Source organism: Engraulis encrasicolus, chromosome 16, assembly GCF_034702125.1.
Source record: "Engraulis encrasicolus isolate BLACKSEA-1 chromosome 16, IST_EnEncr_1.0, whole genome shotgun sequence".
In the NCBI taxonomy this organism is placed as follows: Eukaryota; Metazoa; Chordata; class Actinopteri; order Clupeiformes; family Engraulidae; genus Engraulis; species Engraulis encrasicolus.
This window is the reverse complement of record NC_085872.1, coordinates 18,450,321-18,471,875: the sequence shown is the minus strand read 5'-3', so window position 1 is coordinate 18,471,875 and position 21,555 is coordinate 18,450,321. Positions and strand designations below refer to the sequence as shown.

General features: G+C 45.6%; 1 protein-coding gene across 1 annotated transcript in view; it reads right to left on the bottom strand.

Annotated features, from left to right (window-relative positions):
• ptch2 (patched 2) overlaps positions 1–14,361 on the bottom strand; it is a 36,329-nt gene extending 21,968 nt beyond the window's left edge. Inside the window, exons 1-5 of the mRNA XM_063218932.1 lie at positions 13,900–14,361; positions 12,140–12,332; positions 2,026–2,215; positions 1,826–1,895; positions 1,559–1,650 (exon numbers count right to left, since the gene is read on the bottom strand). Of these exons, the coding sequence (XP_063075002.1) occupies positions 1,559–1,650; positions 1,826–1,895; positions 2,026–2,215; positions 12,140–12,332; positions 13,900–14,046 (692 nt within the window). The 5' untranslated portion in view covers positions 14,047–14,361. The remainder of the gene's footprint in view (positions 1–1,558; positions 1,651–1,825; positions 1,896–2,025; positions 2,216–12,139; positions 12,333–13,899) is intronic.
• Between the last annotated feature and the right edge of the window lie 7,194 nt (positions 14,362–21,555).

Here is a 21,555-nt window from a genome sequence, read left to right as displayed (position 1 = left end):
CAGTGCTGGAGGGTGGGGAAAGGCAGGGGCAAAAAGAAAGAAAACAGTAAAAAATAAAATAAAAAAAAAGTCCTCACTCTGGGCACAATCTCCCTCCAATAATTCATGAAGAGTGGCTTCAAATAAAGCTGGTCCTCTCCCATTCCCACATACCAAGCGCCTTTGCTCCTGCTTGCAAAGAGAGGCTCCTTTATCTCCTATTTTTTGCTTGAGTGAACCGGCCTAGGCCCTTTTGTTTTTCCATAGATTGCTGCTCTTTGTTCTCTCAAGTTTTTTCTCTCCTCTCTCCTCTCTCTCCCTCTCCTCTCTTTTGCCCTCTCTCTTTCTCTCTCTCACACACACACACACTCACTCTCACTGTCACCCTCTCTCGCTCAGCATTTAAAAAAAACAAAAAAAAAACGGGTTGAACTGAAGCGGAAGCCGGAGAGAACATTAGCCTCAGTGGCCACTCTCTCTCCAAACATGCTAGAGAGAAGCAAATAAGGCCTGATGGAGACAGTTGCAAGTCTCTCCATCCACCAACACTGTGTTGTAAGTTTGCAAAGAATGTGAGTTTGAGATGGCAACTCATCTCAGAGTATCATTGCTTGATCATTTGACCAAGTTAGAGTTGTGCATTTCAAAAAAATCTATTGGGAAAGCTGTTCTATCTTGCAACAAGAGCAGACATGCCAGGTTGTAAGTGTGAAAACTGTTAAGAGAGATGTTTTGGGTGAAACGCACTGTTCATTTTCGTCTCTCTCCCCACTTTCTCTGTCTCTTTGGGCCCACTACTTGAATAATGCCCATTTTATTTGTTGGACTTACAGCTCGGAGCCCAGCCGATTACCATGAGAATGCGCAGTGTTACCCAGTGCTGACAAAGCCGGGGCCCCCTCTGGGGCCCCCACACCGATGGACACTCACTCGTAAACTGAAAGAATGCTTACCATTGTCTGACCCAAAGACTCCCCTACCCTACCCTACCACCCCCTCCTACCCTACGCCACCCCTTTACCCAACCCACCCACCCTGTAGCAACCATCTCCTCCTCCCTGCCTCCCTTTCTCTTTCTCTCTCTCTCTCACTCCCTCTCGCTCTCCCACTCTCTCGCTGTCCCTTTTCCATTAGGGCTTCCTCTGGCAGGAGCTTTGGGAGGAGGGGCATGGCAGCGGGGGTGTTAGCGGAGGCTCGCCGGAGTCCGGTAAAGCCCCCTCACCGCTCTGATGACAGGACTAGCAGAGGCGACGACTGAACCAGGCCTCTGCTTATCAACGGACTAAATGGAGCTCTTTGCTCGGAGCTTAATGTTGGGAGTTTATTGCTGCCAACACTGTAGTTGGGCTGACATGATGACCCCCTTGTTACAGGAGTGTGCGTGAATCGCGCGGGTCAAGTGAGCTTACGGAGCCTGGCGCAGGTCCCACACATACCCTATGTGAAAAAAAAATTCTGACAGACAACAGATGTCAGATACTCCGCTTGCAACCTCACTCACTGACTTTCCTCATCTCAGCTACATGGTGGCAGTAAGAGCAGCTTTTGTATGATTTCTATGATTGGCTGGTAGACTCACGGTAAGTAAGCCGAGCCTCCTTGCAGCTTGGAGCCTTCCCAAAAGCAGTCCAGAGGGGTTATAATCATACACGGGAAAAGCTTGTCAATCATCTGAAAAAGACAGACACAATTGGCCATTAGTCAAACTGGCACATTTTTCGCAAATGGAGAACATCATCAAAACTGATCCAAGGCCAAGATCCTGGAGACCTTGCAGGCTGTATTAAGCTCTGTGAGCTCTTGTGAGAGCTCTACAGGGACATGAAAAATAGAAAAATAGGCTTACCCTTTCAATCATGACATTTTCAATGATTGGAACTCCAGACTTGAAGCAGATTTTGTTTAGATCCCATGACCTGAGGAGATATCAAGTGTTTACACTCATCAGTTATGGCAAATCTCCACTGGACTGACTTGACTTGATTGCCAGTGTCAACAACAGCAAAAGACGAGAACTTCCATGATTCATGGGCGTAGTAGACTTACTTTCCATACAGGGAGACCTGGACTTTGCTGGCAGAGAGCGCTGCCTCCAGGTGAAGAAGCAGGGAATCCTGGGTAAGAATATTAGTGCCTTCCTGTTTGGGAGTTTGTATCAGCATCTGCGAGGTAAACACGGACTCCTCTCCTTGCTTCTCCTTTGTGTAGCGTAATTCGCGGCTCACACGGCTTCCAGCTGTAAAAAAAAAAACACAAGGAAAAGAGAATGATTAAAAAGAGGCAGGGGATAGGAGGGATGTTCTTAACAGTCCCCAGGTGGACGGTAGTATATCAGGCCGGTGTTCTCTGTGCCACTCTCCCACTTCACAATGATTCACAATTCTTGGCATACAAATAATAATAGAGACTCCAGGTCAACAGGAACAATGCCAGGTGAAGATGTAACTGCACCTCGATATAATCACTGAACTTGCTGTACTTTCTATAAGACAGCTCGCAAAAAACATGCAGGAAAAAGCTGTGTAAGGCAAATGAACCATTGACAAAATCACGCTCAGCTTGAACCAATACACAGGACTATAGGAGAAAATAAACCAGAACAAGAACACTCTTGGGTGGTAAGAATAAACACACACACTCAGACACGGAGCACACACACACCTCCTTTCACAGACGGCCATGCCCCATGCTTGCCGGTTGGTTTCGCAGGCACTGTCAGACACACACGTCTGGCCAAGCCGAGTCAGCCAAAAAAGCTACTTATTGATGCCTCCTGGAAAACAGATGTGTGTCTGGGAAACTTTTCTCGCTCTTCCTTGCTCTTTCTCTCTCTCTCTCTTCCTTTCCCACTGGCCCTGGTGGCCATGGCGGATGGACTGGTGACACGAGCCTCAGGGTGGCCTGCCAGTCACAGGCCTCCCTCCCTCCCTCCTCGTCTCCCCAGCCACCACCAGGCCGAGCCGACCCAAGCAGATCACACAGCGTCTGGATCCCAGTCACGTGAGCAGCCTAACCCCAACCCATTCATTCAAAACCCCCAGCCACTCAACCACCTACCTCCCGACACTCACACACACACACACACGCACACACACACACACACACACACACACACACACACACACACACACACACACACACACACACACACACACACACACACACACACACACACACACACACACACACACACACACACACACACACACACACACACACACACACACTGCATGGTACACAGGAAAATCCCAGCCAGGCGGATGGACTGGTTAGCGTCCACAGCTTTAAAGAACAGGCCTCCACCATCCCAGAACTAAGCCGTCAGGGTGAGAGACACAGAGAGAGAGATGGAGAGATGGAGAGATGGAGAGAGAGAGAGAGAGAGAGAGAGAGAGAGAGAGAGAGAGAGAGAGAGGGAGAGAGAGAGAGAGAGAGAGAGAGAGAGAGAGAGAGAGAGAGCGATGAAGAACAAAAGCCACTGCTGCTGCTGTTGCTGCTGGTGGTGGTGCTGGTGGTGGTGATGGAGGGAGGGGGAGAGGGTGGTGGTGGAGGAGGAGAGGCAGAGAAACGCTGTTCATGTGGTATGCAGAGCCCTTGGATGAAAAGCATCAAAGAGAGCAGAGGAAACTCCGGAGCCCAGCCCCCTAATTAACGGAGGCTGTGGTGAAAAGAGTGTGCAGGGTATCTGCAGGCATGCCAAGGGCACATGAAACACACCGACCGACGCAGATCAGAGCAGCCCCGTCTAGCCCTCCGCCGTGTCCCAATACATGATGACAACCCCACAGTGGCTAGTTGAGCGGAGCCCACCTCGCCTCTCTCTCTCTCTCTCTCTCTCTCTCTCTCTCTCTCTCTCTCTCTCTCTCTCTCTCTCTCTCTCTCTCTCTTTCCCCCCCTCTCTATCTCTTTCTCTCTGTGTGTCTCACTCTTCCAAAGCCCAAAGCCTTGCCTGACTTAATTGAGAGAACGAGAGAGGGGACGAGAAAGAGAGAGAGAGAGAGAGAGAGAGAGAGAGAGAGAGAGAGAGAGAGAGAGAGAGAGAGAGAGAGAGAGAGAGAGAGAGAACAACAAAGTAAGAGATTTCAAGAGAGCACTAGAGAGTGAAAGAGGGAGACATGGCAAGGGAGAGAAAAAACAAGACTAACTGGGAGAGCTCTCTCAAGCGATTTCTCTGGCCCACACAACCAAATGGCTTCAAGCCCCTCTCTTGCACTGAACGAGAGGAAGACGCCATGGCTCAGTCAGGACAACCACGAATCGTTCTGCCAGATCATACAGACAAAGTATTCGGTGAGTCTCATGAAAAGCAAACAAAGACAGATACTGAGGGGGAAATTTAGCTCTCCCCCAAAGCATGTTTACATGAAAAAGCATGCTACCCGTGATGTTTCATGACACATTATCACTACACTGCCTGTTGTATGGCAACCCGTTCCAGCTAGGGTATGTAAATACATTCCATCAGAGATCTGCGTACGAGATCCAGGCCAAGCAAAAAAAAAAAAAACACCAGCACACACCAACTCCATTCACAAATGCAAACACAACTTTTTGTTTCACTTTTCCAAACATTGTATTCATATTTAATGCATTCGGGCATCTGCAGAAATCCAGCTCGAATCCTTGGGCCGGTAATTACAGGGGCTCCTGAAGTAAATTATAGCTATTTGTGTCTCGTTCCTCCCATCTGGACCACCCAGCTAGAGTGAGCTGACTGGGCTGGGGCGCTCCGTCACCGCTCCCTCACAGCCTCAGCCCAGCCACCCTCCAGATGGGAGCTCGGCTTGCCTTGCCTCGCCTCCCCTTGCCTCTCGACTCGCTGGGCCGGGCTGCCACACGCTTAAAGAGACAGGCGCGCAAAATACTTCACAGCGTCTGCCACACGAGAGCCAGGGCGCAAAATACAAATCAGGGGTGCATTTCTCGAAAGCTTAGTTGTTAGCCGTTAGCAACTTGGGTAGTTGCCAATGGGAAATTGCATTGCAACCAACAAAGTAGCTACCATAGTTAGCAACCACGCTTTCGAGAAATGCACCCCTGGGCTGCACATTTGTCTCAGCTGGGCTGTGCAGCGATTTGACTTGCGGTAACAGGCTGAAACTTTTTGGAGGACTGCTGGAGGATACCAACTCAGATCTCTGAGCCAGAGGGGAGGTGGTGGTGGTGGGTCATTTTGAGTAAATGATTTAGAGTTATCCCAGACACGCTGCCCACGGTACAATGTAACAACACACTTAAAGTTTCCCATGCAGCAGTTGAGTGTGGCGTTAAGTATCACAGTGACTCAGAAAGCTAATAAATGTGTGTGTTTAGTTAAGTTACAACAGAGCTCTGTGAAATAAGTAACTGCTGAGAATTAATTTTTTTTTTTAAAAAGTTGACCCACATATAGGGAAACTTTACTATGATGTGAAGTTAAGGGGATCCAAGTTCCCATTCAGAAGCAGGGCCCCTCTTTTTGTTGAGTTTTCATAGCCTGAGAGATGACATCACCACTGCAGGTTAGTTCTCCCCTATAAGTTGGGGTCCTCTTTCATTCAGGGAGTGAAACAACTTCCCTGTCGCACCAGTCAAGATCACAAACCCAACCGGGTCTACGCAGAACTCCAATCTGTGATATTTTGCCATCGAAATGAAACTAACTGGTGTGCTCTGAAGAGTGCGGCTGAAAGCTCTAAAAAGGGTGCTAGCCTGACCTAGCCTAGCAGGGGGAAACACAATTGGAGTAATGGTCTGAGGAGGAAGAAAGTGCCTCCCATTCCCCGCCCAGGGGCTAAAGATTGTGTGCTAGTGGCTGCAGAGCTAAAGGCAGGCGCTGGTGGTGTGAGGGCTTCCCTCGCACAGTGGGCAGCATGGCAAGTGACATGTAATTAACCATGGAGATGGAGCAACCCACATCCCCCCACCCCACCCTCCCCCGGTGTCAGCCCACTGCTGGACCCTGTCAGCTCCAATCTCACTTGTGTCCACTCCAATCTACCCCACCCCAACCATGATGACTACTCGGCGCTCAATGTTGCCACTCGCCAGCACCCCACCCCCGCATTGCTGGAAGGGGTCAACAAGCGGGAGGTAAATGCCCGTCATTACCGCAACGCCGTGGCACATCAGAGGGCCCTGACGCGACCTCCACGACACCTGGAGAAGAGCATCCCCCCCCCTTGATGCCTCATTAAAGTTTCCACCATACGTCACTGTATGATGTATGAATAACAATGGGGTCAAGGATTTGGACCTGAAGCTATTTTGATACATAAAAACTGACTAAAGCTGCTCATAGCAATTTAATCCAAGGACACACACACACACACACACACACACACACACACACACACACACACACACACACACACACACACACACACACACACACACACACACACACACACACACACACACACACACACACACACATAAACACACATGGGCTCATTCAAGGGATATCCCTGAGGGAACCAGCTAGCTCGATTCAGGGTAGTAGACGACCACATACTGATAATGGCAATCATCTGTAACGCAGCAACTGTATTTTCCCACAGCCCACGAGGGCCAATGAATCAAATCGTTTTTTACCCCAATAAAAGGAGTCTCCACTGACCAAGGTGGTCCAGACACTCAAGCAGCCAAGACTTCAGCCAGCCCAGGCCCAGGCCCACACAATGTACTCTTGAAACAGTCACAAATAAAGCTTTCGCCAGCAAGCGAGCGAGCGATCAAGAGCTAGCCTAGCGCTGGCTGAATCCAAGTGCTCTATCCATTGGGCAGGGCTGGGCCACCTTCAAAGTGTTGTGGTCCAGATTAGCTGGATTAGGAGGCCTCTGAAAGGACCCATGCTGACTTGGAGGAAGTCCCACAAGGAAGAGTGCTGCTGAAAGAGACATTCTTACCTGGTTCTGCCACCCAGGCCCGAGCCACAAACTACAGGGTCACACTACAGTGCCTCCCAACAAAACATAGAGACTCCTCTGCTCTGGCAAATACACACACACATAACTGGCCAAGAGCATATATACAGTATATACATATGCAGACACCCATAAACACATTCACGGTTGTATCTACGCACACCTCATCTATTTTCTTCTCGTCATCCATATATCCTGCCTGTCTCCCGCGACCATAAAACATTTTCAAGATCTATGAAATTATGAAAACAATAGGGGTCGATTTGGCCGCTGCTGCAGCACACATCTTTTCCCAAACCTCTGCTGCAACACTGCAACTCTTAATACCCCATCCATGACCAGGCTGTCCTTCCTTACCGCCCAGCCCAGGCTCTGAGGAGGGCTTTTGACTGAGAGGCTGTTCCATCTAAACCGCTCATACAGAAAGAGACACACAAACAGAGGAGGCGAAGGCCTGAATGCGTGTTTTTTTTTTTATGTTTCCCAACAAAACCGGGAAAACCGTACAGAAAGTCTCTCAACAAAAGCAAATGGCCTGAGACTTTTTCAGTAAATGAGACGATGCAGAAGGGGTTGGGAAACAGGCGGAGGGGTGGTGGACTCCGGCTTTTATACCTTAGCTACACAAAAAGACAGGATTGTCATTGTAGCAATGTCTGCCCACACCAGTGACAGTGAATGGACTCCAGTGCAATCAGTGCGTGTTTTCAAGAAAATTAAGAAGAAACTATATCTGTAAACAAAATTAGGCAAGGGATGGGGGTGTGGGGTTGGGGGTGATCATTGCTAAGAGTAAAAAAAAAAAAATACTTAGTTTCAGTTACGACCTATTCAAAGCCGATACTTCTGTCAGTGCTGACATAAATTTCCACTGGTGTTGGCATTTAGGCTCTTGCTATTTCCATATGTATAGCCTTCCCTGTACTAATTATGCTAATCATCCCTAGTGTTGGCTGCTGTGAAAAATGCTCACATTAGGCACTCCACTGGCTGCTAATGCAGCTTAATGTGTGGTTGAAACATACATTCATCCAATGGTGAAAGGGAAAATTTTTCCACATTGCTGGTTGCATTCAGGCTAGAAATGAATTTATTGAGCCCAGAGACCAATACCCCCACCACCACCACCTAGTCTCTACACCTCCCCAATGCCAAGTACCAAGAAAATGTTTTTTCTTCCTTGATTTAATGAAGGGGCAAATGGTGTAGAGAGGGAAAAACTGGAGAAGCAGAGAAAGGTGACTGGTGTCACGTTATTTAGTGTGGATCAAAAACAAGACCATTCTTACCAGGAAATAAAAACTGTCAAAACGAAAGAAAATGAGGGTGTCAGAGGGACCTGGGATACTGACTGATAAAATGTCTGCAGCACCATCATATCCTAAATGTTAAGTTAAAAAGTACATACTAAATCGGACAGACAAAATTACACTGAAATGCGTTTCACAACTCAGTGATAATGAAACCTTAACACTCATGTAAAACAAAAATCAAGTGTAGGGAATTGTGAATGTGTTACGTAGCTATTGCAGAATTACGAAGGCATGTTGGTCTCACCACAGAGAAACGCTTCATAAAAGTGTGTCTTAAAAAGCTGGGAGTTCTTGCAATCACCATGCACACAAGCTCGACCCTCTGTGACGAAGGAGAGGCCTGTTGGACTGAATATGCAGCACATGAGGCTGTTTTGAGGAATGGGGGCTGGAGGCCTTCTGCTTGGCTGTGGCTGGGGTTGGGGGGCTACGAGTGGTGGTGGTGTGGGGGGTTGGGGGGGTGAAATAAACATTTTCAACTGACCCAGGTTGACTCGAGCCTTGTTTGTTCTTTCTACTGGTGAGGTCTGAGTCTCGGCAGTTTGGGTTTATTTATGTAGCTGGGGTACTGCGGCTTGCCATTCACCTCAAATAATGCTCCATAGAGCTTGCTTTCTCTTGAAGCCGGCCCCGGACTGGACGACTGTGTATTTTCTAATGAATCATTGCATTTACCTAGCATTTTTTTGTTTAGATAACTGCTCCAAACACAGAAAAGTCCACATGTCCTCCCCTCAAAAGCTAGGGTTTGTGCAAATTCTCTGGAAGGTACCTACTATTCTGCCGGTGGAAAAGGCCATTCACACTGACCATGTGTACATGTTCTTTTCCCCCACTTCGCTTTAGCTGCATAGTGGCTTTATAAACCTCTGAGAGGTCTGCTACCCAGATATCCTTGCTCACTTTTTGTAATGTTTGCACAGCTTGACTGTGTGTACATGTCTGTCAAGCTCCCCAAAATTCGTGTCAAGACGGATGACAAAAATTAACTTATGAGTACATACAAGTACATAAACATTTCTTTCTGTTTAAAATGTTTAAAACACAAAATGCGCAACGAGCTTTTTGGGGGTCCTTTGCAATAATGACCACATCATTTAGAGCAAACCACGGGGGAGGCCTACGTTATTCAAACAAGTGATCATATAACCAAAGTGCCTTAAAGTCATTTATACTGAAAATATAGGCAGTTCGTTTACAAAGAAATTCCTGAACAGAGCATAAAATACTAGAGCGGGTGTCATATGAAACCAAGATGGCTGCGTCTAAACAAAGGCCTAGAACCAAAATCCCATCATAATTCCTGCCCCAGATTATTTTGCTTCAGTGTCTCACTCAAGACGCCAATTTTTGCTGCCTTTAGAACATTGGAATAATGAGAATGTGAAGGCATTCCAGCCTGTATCTTCCTTCAGTCTGTCTAATCTGCAAAGTGCAACCAGACAATAGTGGCAATCTCAGGATTCCACAAACCAGCAATAGTTAACCAGTCACTGATAGTGAACTGATAAGCGAAAAGTGAGACCTTTCCATGATGTAAAAGCTATAGTTCAATAGAACTCTTATTTCAACACCAGAAATTGACCAGAAAGATCAGTTGTGCCAAACAATCTCACATTTTCCCTTTGTCATTGAAGATAAAGTCTATATTCTGACACACTTCACATCAATCCAAAGTAAGCCCCATGAACTTTAACAATTTCAAATGTCTGCCTATAGTCGCTAGTAGAGTACAGGAGCAGGGGCAACAGTTTTCACACGTCACTTTGGAGCCGGAGGAAGCAATTAAAGTTGCCATGGTGGTCCAGTTTGACACTTCAGATGTCCATACTAGGTGGCCATGGTGACATCTGGGTGGGGCTGGGTAGGAGGGGGGGAGAGACAAGGAGGTGGGGGTGGTTACAGCCCCGGGGTAACTGATGGGGGCATATGCTCCCATACAAACAGCTGGGGACGTGTCAGGCCACGATGCCTCCTGTCTGCACTTTGCTTCTCTCCGGGCCACTTAAAGGGGAACGGTACAGCTAAAGATGGGCCCACCAGGATGTTGTTTGGGAAGGCAAAGTTAGCCTATTACCCATGCAAGTAATGGTGGGAAGTACACCAGAGTACAACAACAACAAAGACAAGGTTTCCATGCTAAATGGAAACTACTTAGCAATAAAGCAAAGCAGTTCACCTAAATCTTACTAGTAGTTCCTGCAATGACATAACCTGAAAGATTTTAATACACCTACGATAGCACACCAGAAGACAAACCATATTCTAAATTCTACATTTTTCCTCTTTAAAAAAAAAAAATCCCCTGTGTGTGTGTGTGTGTGTGTGTGTGTGTGTGTGTGTGTGTGTGTGTGTGTGTGTGTGTGTGTGTGTGTGTGTGTGTGTGTGTGTGTGTGTGTGTGTGTGTGTGTGTGTGTGTGTGAGAACTAACCTCTCCTTGTTACCAAACCACTTACTCTCCATTCAGCCCTGAGCTGCTTTGTCAATGGGCTATTGGGGGAAACAACGCAGGCAGAAACTTTAGAAACATGGGCACAGCCTCTTAAAGGCACAGCCATCCCTTTTCAGCAATTTGGCAATTCTCTGAAAAAACTCCACTCACAGTAAATGTCTGCTTTACATTAACACACAAATTCATCTGGCGACACCCTTCTCCCAGAGTTAGGCCGCTAACCCGAAGTACAGACTTCACGGTCAAAATGTTGTGTGTGGACAAAAGTCACAAAGCTAAAATGTTACTAATCAGACAAATAAAACACAATAACTATTTGTAACACATAGTAACATGTGGCCTAAAACCTTACGCTCAAGACAACAATGCAATCTAACACTGTGGTCCAATGAGACAAACCACCCAGGCAAACCACATTGCCCCAACCTTCCATGAAAATGAATCAACCAAAACACAACGCAGAGGAATTGGGGGGGGGGGGCACACCCTGTTTACACTACAACTGCTGTGACTCCTTTTAGTGTGTGTAGAGCAGGTGGGTAAACTTCAGCTGCATTCATTTATTATATTTTTTTTCAGAGCCGAGAGAAGGGAAAATGGGGTGCCTTTATTGTTGAATGGAATCCAAGAATAGTTAAGGACCACACAGGGAGCTGAAGGGGGGAGGGTCAGTGGCTCAAAGATGGCTAACGATTCACACAGCCCATCTGCTCGGCTCTGGGGCTCAGGAGAGCGGCGAAAGCCAAGGGGCTTAGGAGGAATTTGGCAGTGTGAAAACCAAATAAAGCTGACTGAATGTGCACAAATAAGCAGGTCACATAGAAAGGTATTGCTCATTCATAAATAAATAAATAAATAAAGAAATAAATGAGAACAGAAGAACGACAACAGGCACCAACTGCTAACAATACAGTCTGATATGGAGGGTAAAGAACGAGAGGGGCCTACTTGTGGCTAGAAAAATAATTCTAGCAATGCGTGACAGAAGATATGGAATGTCTAAACAGAAGATGTATGTTTCTTCTACACGTGAGGAGGTAAACCTAAAGAAAAATCTGAGAGCCAAAGTGTTGTACAACAAAGTAATGCCCTGCCACTCGCTTGTTCGTGCTGATTTGAGGCAAGAGTGTAAACAAGAAAGAAGGCCATGAGGAGAAGAAGAGAGGAAAAAACACTGTGAGGCGAGGAAAGATGTGAGAAGAAAGATGAAGCCATTTCAGGCCCATGATGATTCTGATTACAGATTGCACAAACATTTTTTCTGAAAGAATGATTTCTTACTCTCATCATTTTCTTACTCACTCTGTCTCAGTTAAAGTCCATTGGAAGACATTCAGTGAGTTACTCTCATGCAAACTCTGACACACGCAAACACACAGAGAGAGAGAGATAGATAGAGAGAGAGAGAGAGAGAGAGAGAGAGAGAGAGAGAGAGAGAGAGAGAGAGAATGAACTCACAAACAAACCAGAAGCTGAAATCTTGAACTCACCTTCCACCCATAGCTGCTCAATGTCTGTTTCGATGGCAGCGACCCGCAAACCCACAGAAAAGGCACCGAACACAAGCAGTCCAATGAAAAGGACTTTTCCACAATGTCGCTGGATGTGACAGCCCAGAGTAAAGAGGAGGGCCTGGAATCTCGCCCGAATCCACAGCGGTGCTTTCTGACCCACAGCCTTCCCCTGAGATGCGTCAAGGAGAGAGGGAGAAGCAGATTTGTTAATAAATACAGTGACATTGTTAGAGATCACTGTTGCCATACTTGGACTTAGCTGTACAACATGGCGGGACGTCACCTACAGCAAACTCATGGTTTTAAACAAAGCTGACACTTTCATTTAAGAGGGCTCACCTACTGTGTCTTGTGTATAATTCCACTGGATGAAAAATGTCTATCTGTGAGTTTAATTCCTCTAAACCGAACTCACAGAGATACACACGCTGTGCTGCATCCCCACACTTGTTACACCAAATCCACATGACACATCACATACAGAATGTCCCAGACTAACAGACTACACATAGTCCATCCCTGTCATGACCTAAGCCACCAAAGTTTAATAGTTGTATATAGTTATAACTAATGTATTACGATATGAATTTCAGTTCTGAGAGATGTCATGCTGTAGACTTGATTAAGAGTAGTAGTTGGCTGCAGTGGAATACCCCAAAAGGCCATCAGTGACATTTGACTACACAGAAATCCCTGAAGTTTACGTACTGCATAGACGTTCAGCAATTCACACATCATCACCAACTACTTTAGACCAAACACATCACTTACTTGCTGCTGGAAGCCCCTTATAGAAGGTGAAACCAGTGGAACAGATACAAACTGTGCTGATGTATAAAAAAGGTCTTTCAAACATCCATACCACATTACAAGTCTTTGGGTAAGATGAATTTAAAACTAAATCTGTTTCTCTCATTAATCTGTGAACTCCCATTTTTAATCATAAGTCATATCAACATAATAACAAACTATTTTGACGTTTTAAGCAGAACAAATGTGATTCATGCCTGACTGCAGATCATGATTTAATAGCAGCAGCAAAAGGAGAACAAATCTTAAGGTTTTGAAGACACATCTTGCTACTGTTATAAATAATAAAAATGAATCATCATTTAAAGTTGTCCAAAAGACTACCCCTAAACAACGAGCTTGCTACAGCAACTGGACATGTTTTGGTTTCACTCATCAGAGTTTTGACACATATCCAAGCACTTCATGCGGTTCAGTGATGCTTTGTCAGATAAAACTTAATCACGGAATTCCTGTGAAAGACCCACCACATTTTCAGACTAAACATCAATAATAATGCAGGGTCATCCGCTTCTAAAAGTAACATTACGCATTTGGGTACAGCTGACACTCGTTCCAAACACCGTAGCCAACAGCAAGAATTTGGTGAAATAATGCAGGTATTTAACATGTGATGTAGAACAAAAATGAATGAAGAGACGTGTTTTCATTCATGAAATTATCAGCACTCATCGACATCGACCCTACTCGCCCACCGCGAAAGGGCTCCCTGGCTATAACTACAACCTAGTGTGTGGTACTAAACATGGGCTAGTGCACATGTAGCCTACGTTACGCTGAAACTTGTTGTCCTATGCTGGTTTAGCACCAAATAGCTTTGGTGATAAACGAGATGTAAAAGTTGCGCTCCGAGTTTGGAACTAAGACAACGACGCGATGATGTCTGAAATTGATATCTGAGATACCCAAAAGAAGCAATGTGTCACCTTAGAAATCTGTTTTAATGCAAAAGCGGCGTGGCAGTAACTAGGTCTTCGGAGGAGATCTGAGTTCACAGCCGGCGGGGACCGCGTATAACTGGGGGGTAAATCTCCAAAAACACCGGCCCCGGGGACTCTAGGATCCGAGGCCATAGTCCAAGTGAGAAAACGGAGCACAGAATAAAGTTAAAAAGAAACTCTCTGAGTTCGACTGATGCGATAGTAATCCAATATAGAGAATGAGCGCATCCACAGGACGAAAGTTTGAATATTCACTAGTCTTTCCGTGAGTCAAAGTCTTGCAACCCCATCCCAACATTATGTGCCCGAATCCGTATAAATCCTTCGGTCTTCATTCGTCCCAATAGCTTATAAAACAACGTTTTAAACCAGAGTAGAGTCGCGAGCAGAATTCTCTGTCTGCTTCTGATCCTGTAGCAGTAACATTTGGAGAAGGTAGCCTCTTTACAAATCCTGAAAAGGGTGGTTTGATGGAAAAGTGCTCTGGTTCTCATTGGCCGAGGAAGAGGCAAATTACTTTGCAAACATCTCCTATTATTAGCTGCTAAGCAACAGCTCACCAAAGTGGAGAGAGAGGGAGACCACCCAGGCAGCCCTTCAAATCATCGGAGGGAGGGGGAGTGCAAGGGGGCGTCAGAGAGAGGAACTCTTTCAATAAACTCAGCACACTGCAACCCTGCTCTGCTCTGCACGTTTCCAATTGCCTGTACTAGCAGAAGATATCTGTTCATACTAACCAGGGACAACTTGCGATATTTCGCGTATGATGTGCTCAATGAAATTTAAAGTAGAGCATGTTAGAGTCCTCTGGCACTTTAGGCTTGAAGCGGGAACAGAATAAATGGAAAATCCATGTGCGTCCGTGCGCTCCGGGTTGCATGCTATATGTAGGCTACCGTATTAGATTACTCCCCATTCCACTACCAGATACCTTCAGCTGGACAGTCGTCTAAAATTTCATTCATTCACAAAATGGAATGTTTGTAAACATCATAAATGTTTCAACACATACACTGGAAACATTTTTTTGCAAATCATTTTTTAAAATCGGGATATTGTGATTTTTCGTTTCAAAACATTGGTTAAACCTAACCATTAATAAATGTCTTATTTAAATTTTAGACAAAAAAATATTTTTAGGTGAAATTCTCAAACCCACCAACAGGGTGTCGCTTTCCACCGTAGTGCAATGTGTGCGTTATGATATCCAAAACTGTCCAAAATGGTTATTACGCACGCATGTTGTGTGGTCCTTCCTTCTTCTATCTATGGGAACTTTGACACTAAAAATGAACCTTAATAGCTTTTAGTGAGTATATACGTTCAATACAAGATTGTATGATGGGTCATCTTTTTTAAGGAAAAAAATCTAAATTGAGACAGTTTGGTTTAACTTTCTTTCACAAGTTGCCTCAAAGAAGTAAAGAGCGCTGCTTCATGAAGCATTACAAAATTCATGTTGAACTGACAAGTTTTGCACACTAAAATGATTTTCTCTTTCTCTCTCTCTCTCTCTCTCTCTCTCTCTCTCTCTCTCTCTCTCTCTCTCTCTCTCTCTCTCTCTCTCTCACACACACACACACACACACACACACACACACACACACACACACACACACACACACACACACACACACACACACACACACCGCCTGTATTCATTCATAATTGTGCCTTTGACCCAAGAGTCCAGTCAAACGTCCACAGTGCAGGACTGAGTCCGTCCCATGATGTGCCCACATGAATGTTACCGGGCAGGTATAGGCTACCTGTCGAGGCTGCGGCCTGCCTGCCTGCCCGCCCGCCCGCCACAGCTCTCATGGCTGCCTGCGCTTGGATCGGACCAGGGCCGGCCATGATGTGGTGCCGATCCTATTTCTCAAATTTGTTTCATACGTTGAGGGAAAAGGCAGCTGGAAATGGGAGCTGATGTGGAATGTGAGGAATTACTCTGTGCGGTAGGGGGCCCCTTTAAGCCTAACAAACTGAGGGAGGTCCGGGCCGAGGTCTAGAGGCCTTGGATAAATAAACCAGGGAGATGACCATGCGCTGTCCAGAAATCTGCCATCACACGGCCCCCAAACATAAACGGCTCCGGCCCATCCTGGTGCATGTGTGTGTGTGTGTGTGTGTGTGTGTGTGTGTGTGTGTGTGTGTGTGTGTGTGTGTGTGTGTGTGTGTGTGTGTGTGTGTGTGTGTGTGTGTGTGTGTGTGTGTGTGTGTTTGTATGCCTGTGTGAGTGCACAATTGCAAAACTACGGAACCCCTCTCTCGCTCACCCATCACGCAGCAGCTGAATGGCTTGGCAGGCAACTGGGTGTTTATTTATCATAAAGCTGCAGTCTTGCATTTATTTGTGAAATGGGTGGCAGAGGCGGTCATGGATAGGCCCTTCATTGCTGTTGAACATATAGGGATAACGTGCCAACAACTATGAAGCGCAGTAGTAGTGATGCTTTGGATGAAATTCTACGGCGAGGGTATTATGATTATGATTATGATTATGTTATGAGTATGATCACGTTTAGAATTATTATTATGGTGGTGGTGATGATGATGATGATGATGATGATGATGATGATGATGATGATGATGACGATGATGATGAGTAGTAGTAGTAGTAGTCATAGTAGTAGTAGGGTCTGTATTATCTCCAGAATTATCTCCTATCACCTCCAGCTCATGGCCTGTTTAGACCTATATGGACTTTTTAGGCAGTGATGAAAAAAACAGCCGCATATGCCTGCATATGGAACTATCAGCACACAATACATCTTAACAAGTTGTACGTGCAACAGCACATTTACAACTATTTCTGAGTAAGCGTGAAGACAGAATGTTTTTCTCGAACATCAAAGGGACCCATTAAAAAGGTGAAAATATTGATTATTTTGCCTTTATGCTACACTGTCATGTGTCAGAATAAGAGCCAAATAAAATTGGCAGCAGTCTATGAACAAGACATGGAATTTATACTCTTTGTTGGCAACATTAAATATGTCCTACTAAAATGCAAAAACCCACATTTTATGAAAAATCTATGTTTACCAAAGGGAAGCAAAAGTGTTCAACTGAATGGGTTCTTGCTGACCATGTTGCTTTGTAAAAATAAAAGACCCGGGGAGATGCCACCTTGAAGCCAACATTCAAGACTTGTTTGGTGAATGTTTACAAAGCTTAAAATATTCTTAGCCCCCAAAGTGCTTTGTAACACAATAATGTGTACATACAGGCATTGTAAGGCTCCGTCAGTCCAAAAAGGAGGCTCCGCCACCCACAGCCACAGATAAGATTAATTATGATAATGTATTTCTCGCCTCCTTTGTCGTCATAATGAATGGTTCCCTTAAAAAAGTGTTCTTTTTATTTCCAGTCTTTGTTTGTGATTCTTTAACTGAGGTATTGTTGAACTCTCACTGCCAGGTGGCATAAAAACAGACTTTTCTTCTGCTGGCCACACCACCAGCAACTTACGTATTTATTGCTTTATTTATCTGTAAACCTACTTGTGAGCTATTTGTTTTTTTTCTGTCGTGGGAAGTGTATGTGAGTGACATGGCATATTGGAAATATTCTTGACAAAATCTAGGAAAAGGCTTAATGAGCCTTTTATTCTGTAAAAATGCTGCAATAATAGAAACTGACAGAATGTGATTAAGCAGGAAACCCCTGTTTATTCAATCAGAAAAAAACCCCAGAAACAAACATTGTAACATTGAACAGTCTACTTCATGCATAGAAAAGACAAGGAAGTATTATTTCAATGTGAACATACACAACATTAACATCAAATTGGAGTTACACATGAAGCACAATGTACGAGATATGTATTATTCAAACTTGTAAACCTGGTCTTTTGGCATTTCTATTGATCTCTTTCTTTTAAGAAGTCTGTCATATTCCTGGTACTTACATAGTTATGACTTGGCATACACACATCAGTCAAACCCATTACTCATCATCATCAGGTGACAGAAGGATGCATAGCAAACTAACAAACTTAACAGGAGATGTTAAAGCGACATGAATTCCATATCAATTATGCTACAACTGTGTGCTATGCGTCATGGCAACAAAAGGGCTACTATGCTGATGATGTGCACAGCTATGAAGGTGTAAAAGCTGAGGGGGGCAAAAGACACATTAAGTGTTGTGTTGTTGGAATTGTTTCAAAAGTCATTAGACTGCACAGGACACAAAGTCTCAATGCACCCCTTTGTTCTGCGCTGGCCAGAAAGTAGTAATTTTGTAATGTGCGAGTGCTGAAAGAGGGCGTGAGAGCATGGGAGAGGGATGGTGCCTTAAAACGTGGGTGAAAAAGAGAGGAAATTCGTTTGTGCCTGAAGAACACAGAAGACAAATTGAGGAAGTGTTCTGGTAATGTGTAGAGGTCACCAGTAACCATGAAGGGTTTTTTTGGAAGGGGGGTGGGGTGGTGGTGTGGTGGAGAATGGGTGCCACTTGGGTGGCCTTAGCAAGTCTCTCACCATCCAGTGTGATTAGCCCTGCGGACAACCCCCCACCCAGAACACACTCGCCACTCTCCACCTCCTCCTCCTCCTCCCAGCCCCCACCGACGAACACACACAAACACAAACACACACTCCCTCACAATGAATGAAGGCAGTGCCCAGCCCCGGCCGGTGCTCTGATCATCGATTCCACTCCCTCTGTACACGTCGCTCACTGTGAGCTATGTTGCACCGGCACCGACACACACGCACACACCCACACACAGAGATACACACACACACACGCACGTTTTCACCCTGAGCGAGAGGCCCGGCAGTTGGAAGGCTAGTAGTGGCGGACAGGGCCGCTGACAGCGTTGGCTGGGCCCAGGACAAAGTCATCCGAAAGTGCCCCTCAGCCCAATACAGATCATGTAATGAGGACCCAATTCTCGGCCCCCCTCTCTCCCTGGGCTCGGGACAACTATCCCCTTTGTACCCCCTTGTCAGCACCCCTGGTGGCGGAGATGCCTGGATGAGCTCCAGGGCCATATTTATATCCACGTCTCGCTTGATTTATGACACCGGCGGCCTTCACAAGTACCACTGCACTTACACTACTTACTGTAACTGCCACTCACCAGCATTTAGCCATCAGGCCATAAACATTAGCATCTTCATTTGGAGGAGGGAGCACTCCAGAGCTGCATTAAGGGGAGAGCCTTGCAGCCTGATAGCGGGGGCATGGCACCTAAGGGTTGGCCAGACTGCAGTCACACAGTCATGGCTTCATAACAATATCAGTAGCTTTTTTGGCAGCCGACGCTTCCTTTTCAACTCCACTTAGGTTTTTGATATGTCTCTCTCTAACCTTACGGGAGGAAGAGGGGGGCTACAACTACCTAGGATGCTGTGGAGCTGTTAATGATGCATCATGCCTGAGCAGAGGAAGTCTGGCACTCACAAACAGGCAATGTACCCACTCAAAACACACACACTCATGCACGCACAATGTGAGCACATCGCACCCACGCGCACGCACAGCACACACACACACACACACACACACACACCCCTGGATGCAACCCACAGACAGGCGAGCGAGCCCTGATATACGATCTGTCGGCTGACATCTGATCTCCAGCTCTGGAAAACACAAGCATCTGTCACATTTGGCTGCGAGGGGTGGGGACTGACACAGAACACAGTCCAGGAGTGTGTGCCCACACGCGTATACACACACACACACACACACACACACACACACACACACACACACACACACACACACACACACACGTACACACGCACACACACAGTGCCATCAGCAAGGCGTCTTTGTCTAAATATCCAGGCCTTGGGAAGAGTGTAGCCACCTGGGAGTGGAGCGACCTGGCTCTTGGTATGGAGCCACTACTGTCGAGCAGGGTCCTGGTGTGATGCCTAATGACAGTTAAAGGTGCACTGTGCAGGAAATGGTCAAAAAAGGTACTGCAACTATGCTGCTCATTAAAACTGGGTTGCCTATTACCACATTTCATCTTTTCATGAAAGCTTACGAAGTAATAAACTAATATTTTCTAGCATGGTCTAGCATTTTTGCAGCGAAAAATGTTCAAAATGGCGGGCCATGGACAAGATCCCCCTTTTCATGTATGAAAAGTGCAATTTTCCCAGTCATAATGAATACTTAGAATTTGATGGTGGTGGTAAATATTCATGAAAAAGGTAATATTAGTCAATGGGCAGCATGAATTCTGGAAATAAACAAACACAGCGCACCTTTGATGACTGATTTGAAATACTGTAGGTGCTTCTCGCACAGGTGGGGGCATCCAGGGCCAGTACTCAAGGAGAGGTGGCATGAGGCGTTTCAGTTGAGGCAGTTCATATTCTTTCAGAAAAAAAGCTCCCTCTAATTTCGCTGCTCTGATTGATAAAAAAAAGTTGTCAAAACATGAGTCCTTTCCCACTAACAAATCTCTTCCTACATGAGATATTAAGCTTCCAACATTCTTTTTGAGACCTCTGAGTGGCTTCAATGATTTCTTACTTTGGTCTGGGATGGAAGTGGGTCCTGTACAGTGGGAGATTAGAAAAACCTGAAATAAACGTACACCTCTTTCAAAAGAAAAAAAGGAGAAAAGGAAACAAGTAAAGGAGGGAGGGAGTTTCATTAACAATTACAGTGAGTGATTAACAACGGACTGAAACACACCAAAATTACGATACTTGGGCGAAGAAAGAGACAAGGATCTTCTGACAATTACACCAATTAACCTAAATGACTCCAGTTGGCCTCAGACACAAAACAAGCCCATAGAATGTAAATCACACGGAGGCCAGAGCATCTTCCTCGAGGCAAGGCCTCATCATCCCTCATGACCAAGGATCTTCAGACCTGTAATTTAAGAGATGCGTTGCCGATGGAATGCCATAAATCTCTGGTGGCATCAAGAGCAAAAGAGTATGCCTGTGTGTGTGTCTGTGTGTGAGGGAGAGAAAGGGGAAGAAAGAGGGGGAAAAAGAGAGAGAGAGGCAGAGCAAATAAGAAGGGCTGTGTTCTAGAATTTTCTAAGTGGAAGAGTGTGAGCGAGAGAGAGAAGGGGTGGTGGAGGAAGAGAAGGGGGGATGTTACTTGTTGGGATCTCGCTGGGTGGTCCATCCTTCCACCCAGCACCACCACCACCCCTCCCCCCTTCCTTGTGTACAAATAAACTCAACTCCATTGTGGTTATCTGTTCGTTTTAGCATCGGGACACGCACAACCTCATTCACTCACGGTGGTCATGAGAAGGGGGTCCCGGAGGTCCCGCCAAACAAATAGCACCTCCACAGAGCTGCCTTTACAGCCCAGGCGTCTCAGATGAGTCCGTACGGCAGGAAAGGCAAGGCTAGGATAGGCTTAGGCTAACATTAATATGTGGTTCATTCTCCCACTGCACTCCCTCAGTTACCTCTACTACTTTTATATAACTATTGTTATTATTACTGTTGCTATTGCTACTGTCACTGTTATTATTGTCTATTATTGTAATGTCTACATTCTATATTTATCTTATCTTCTGTCTACATGTTCAATGTTGAATGTTAAATGTTCATTTGTACTGTATTTATTATTGATAACTGATTGTTACCAGTCCATCATTGGTACCTGTCCTGTCTTGCACTTTATGTCAGTCTGTAAAAT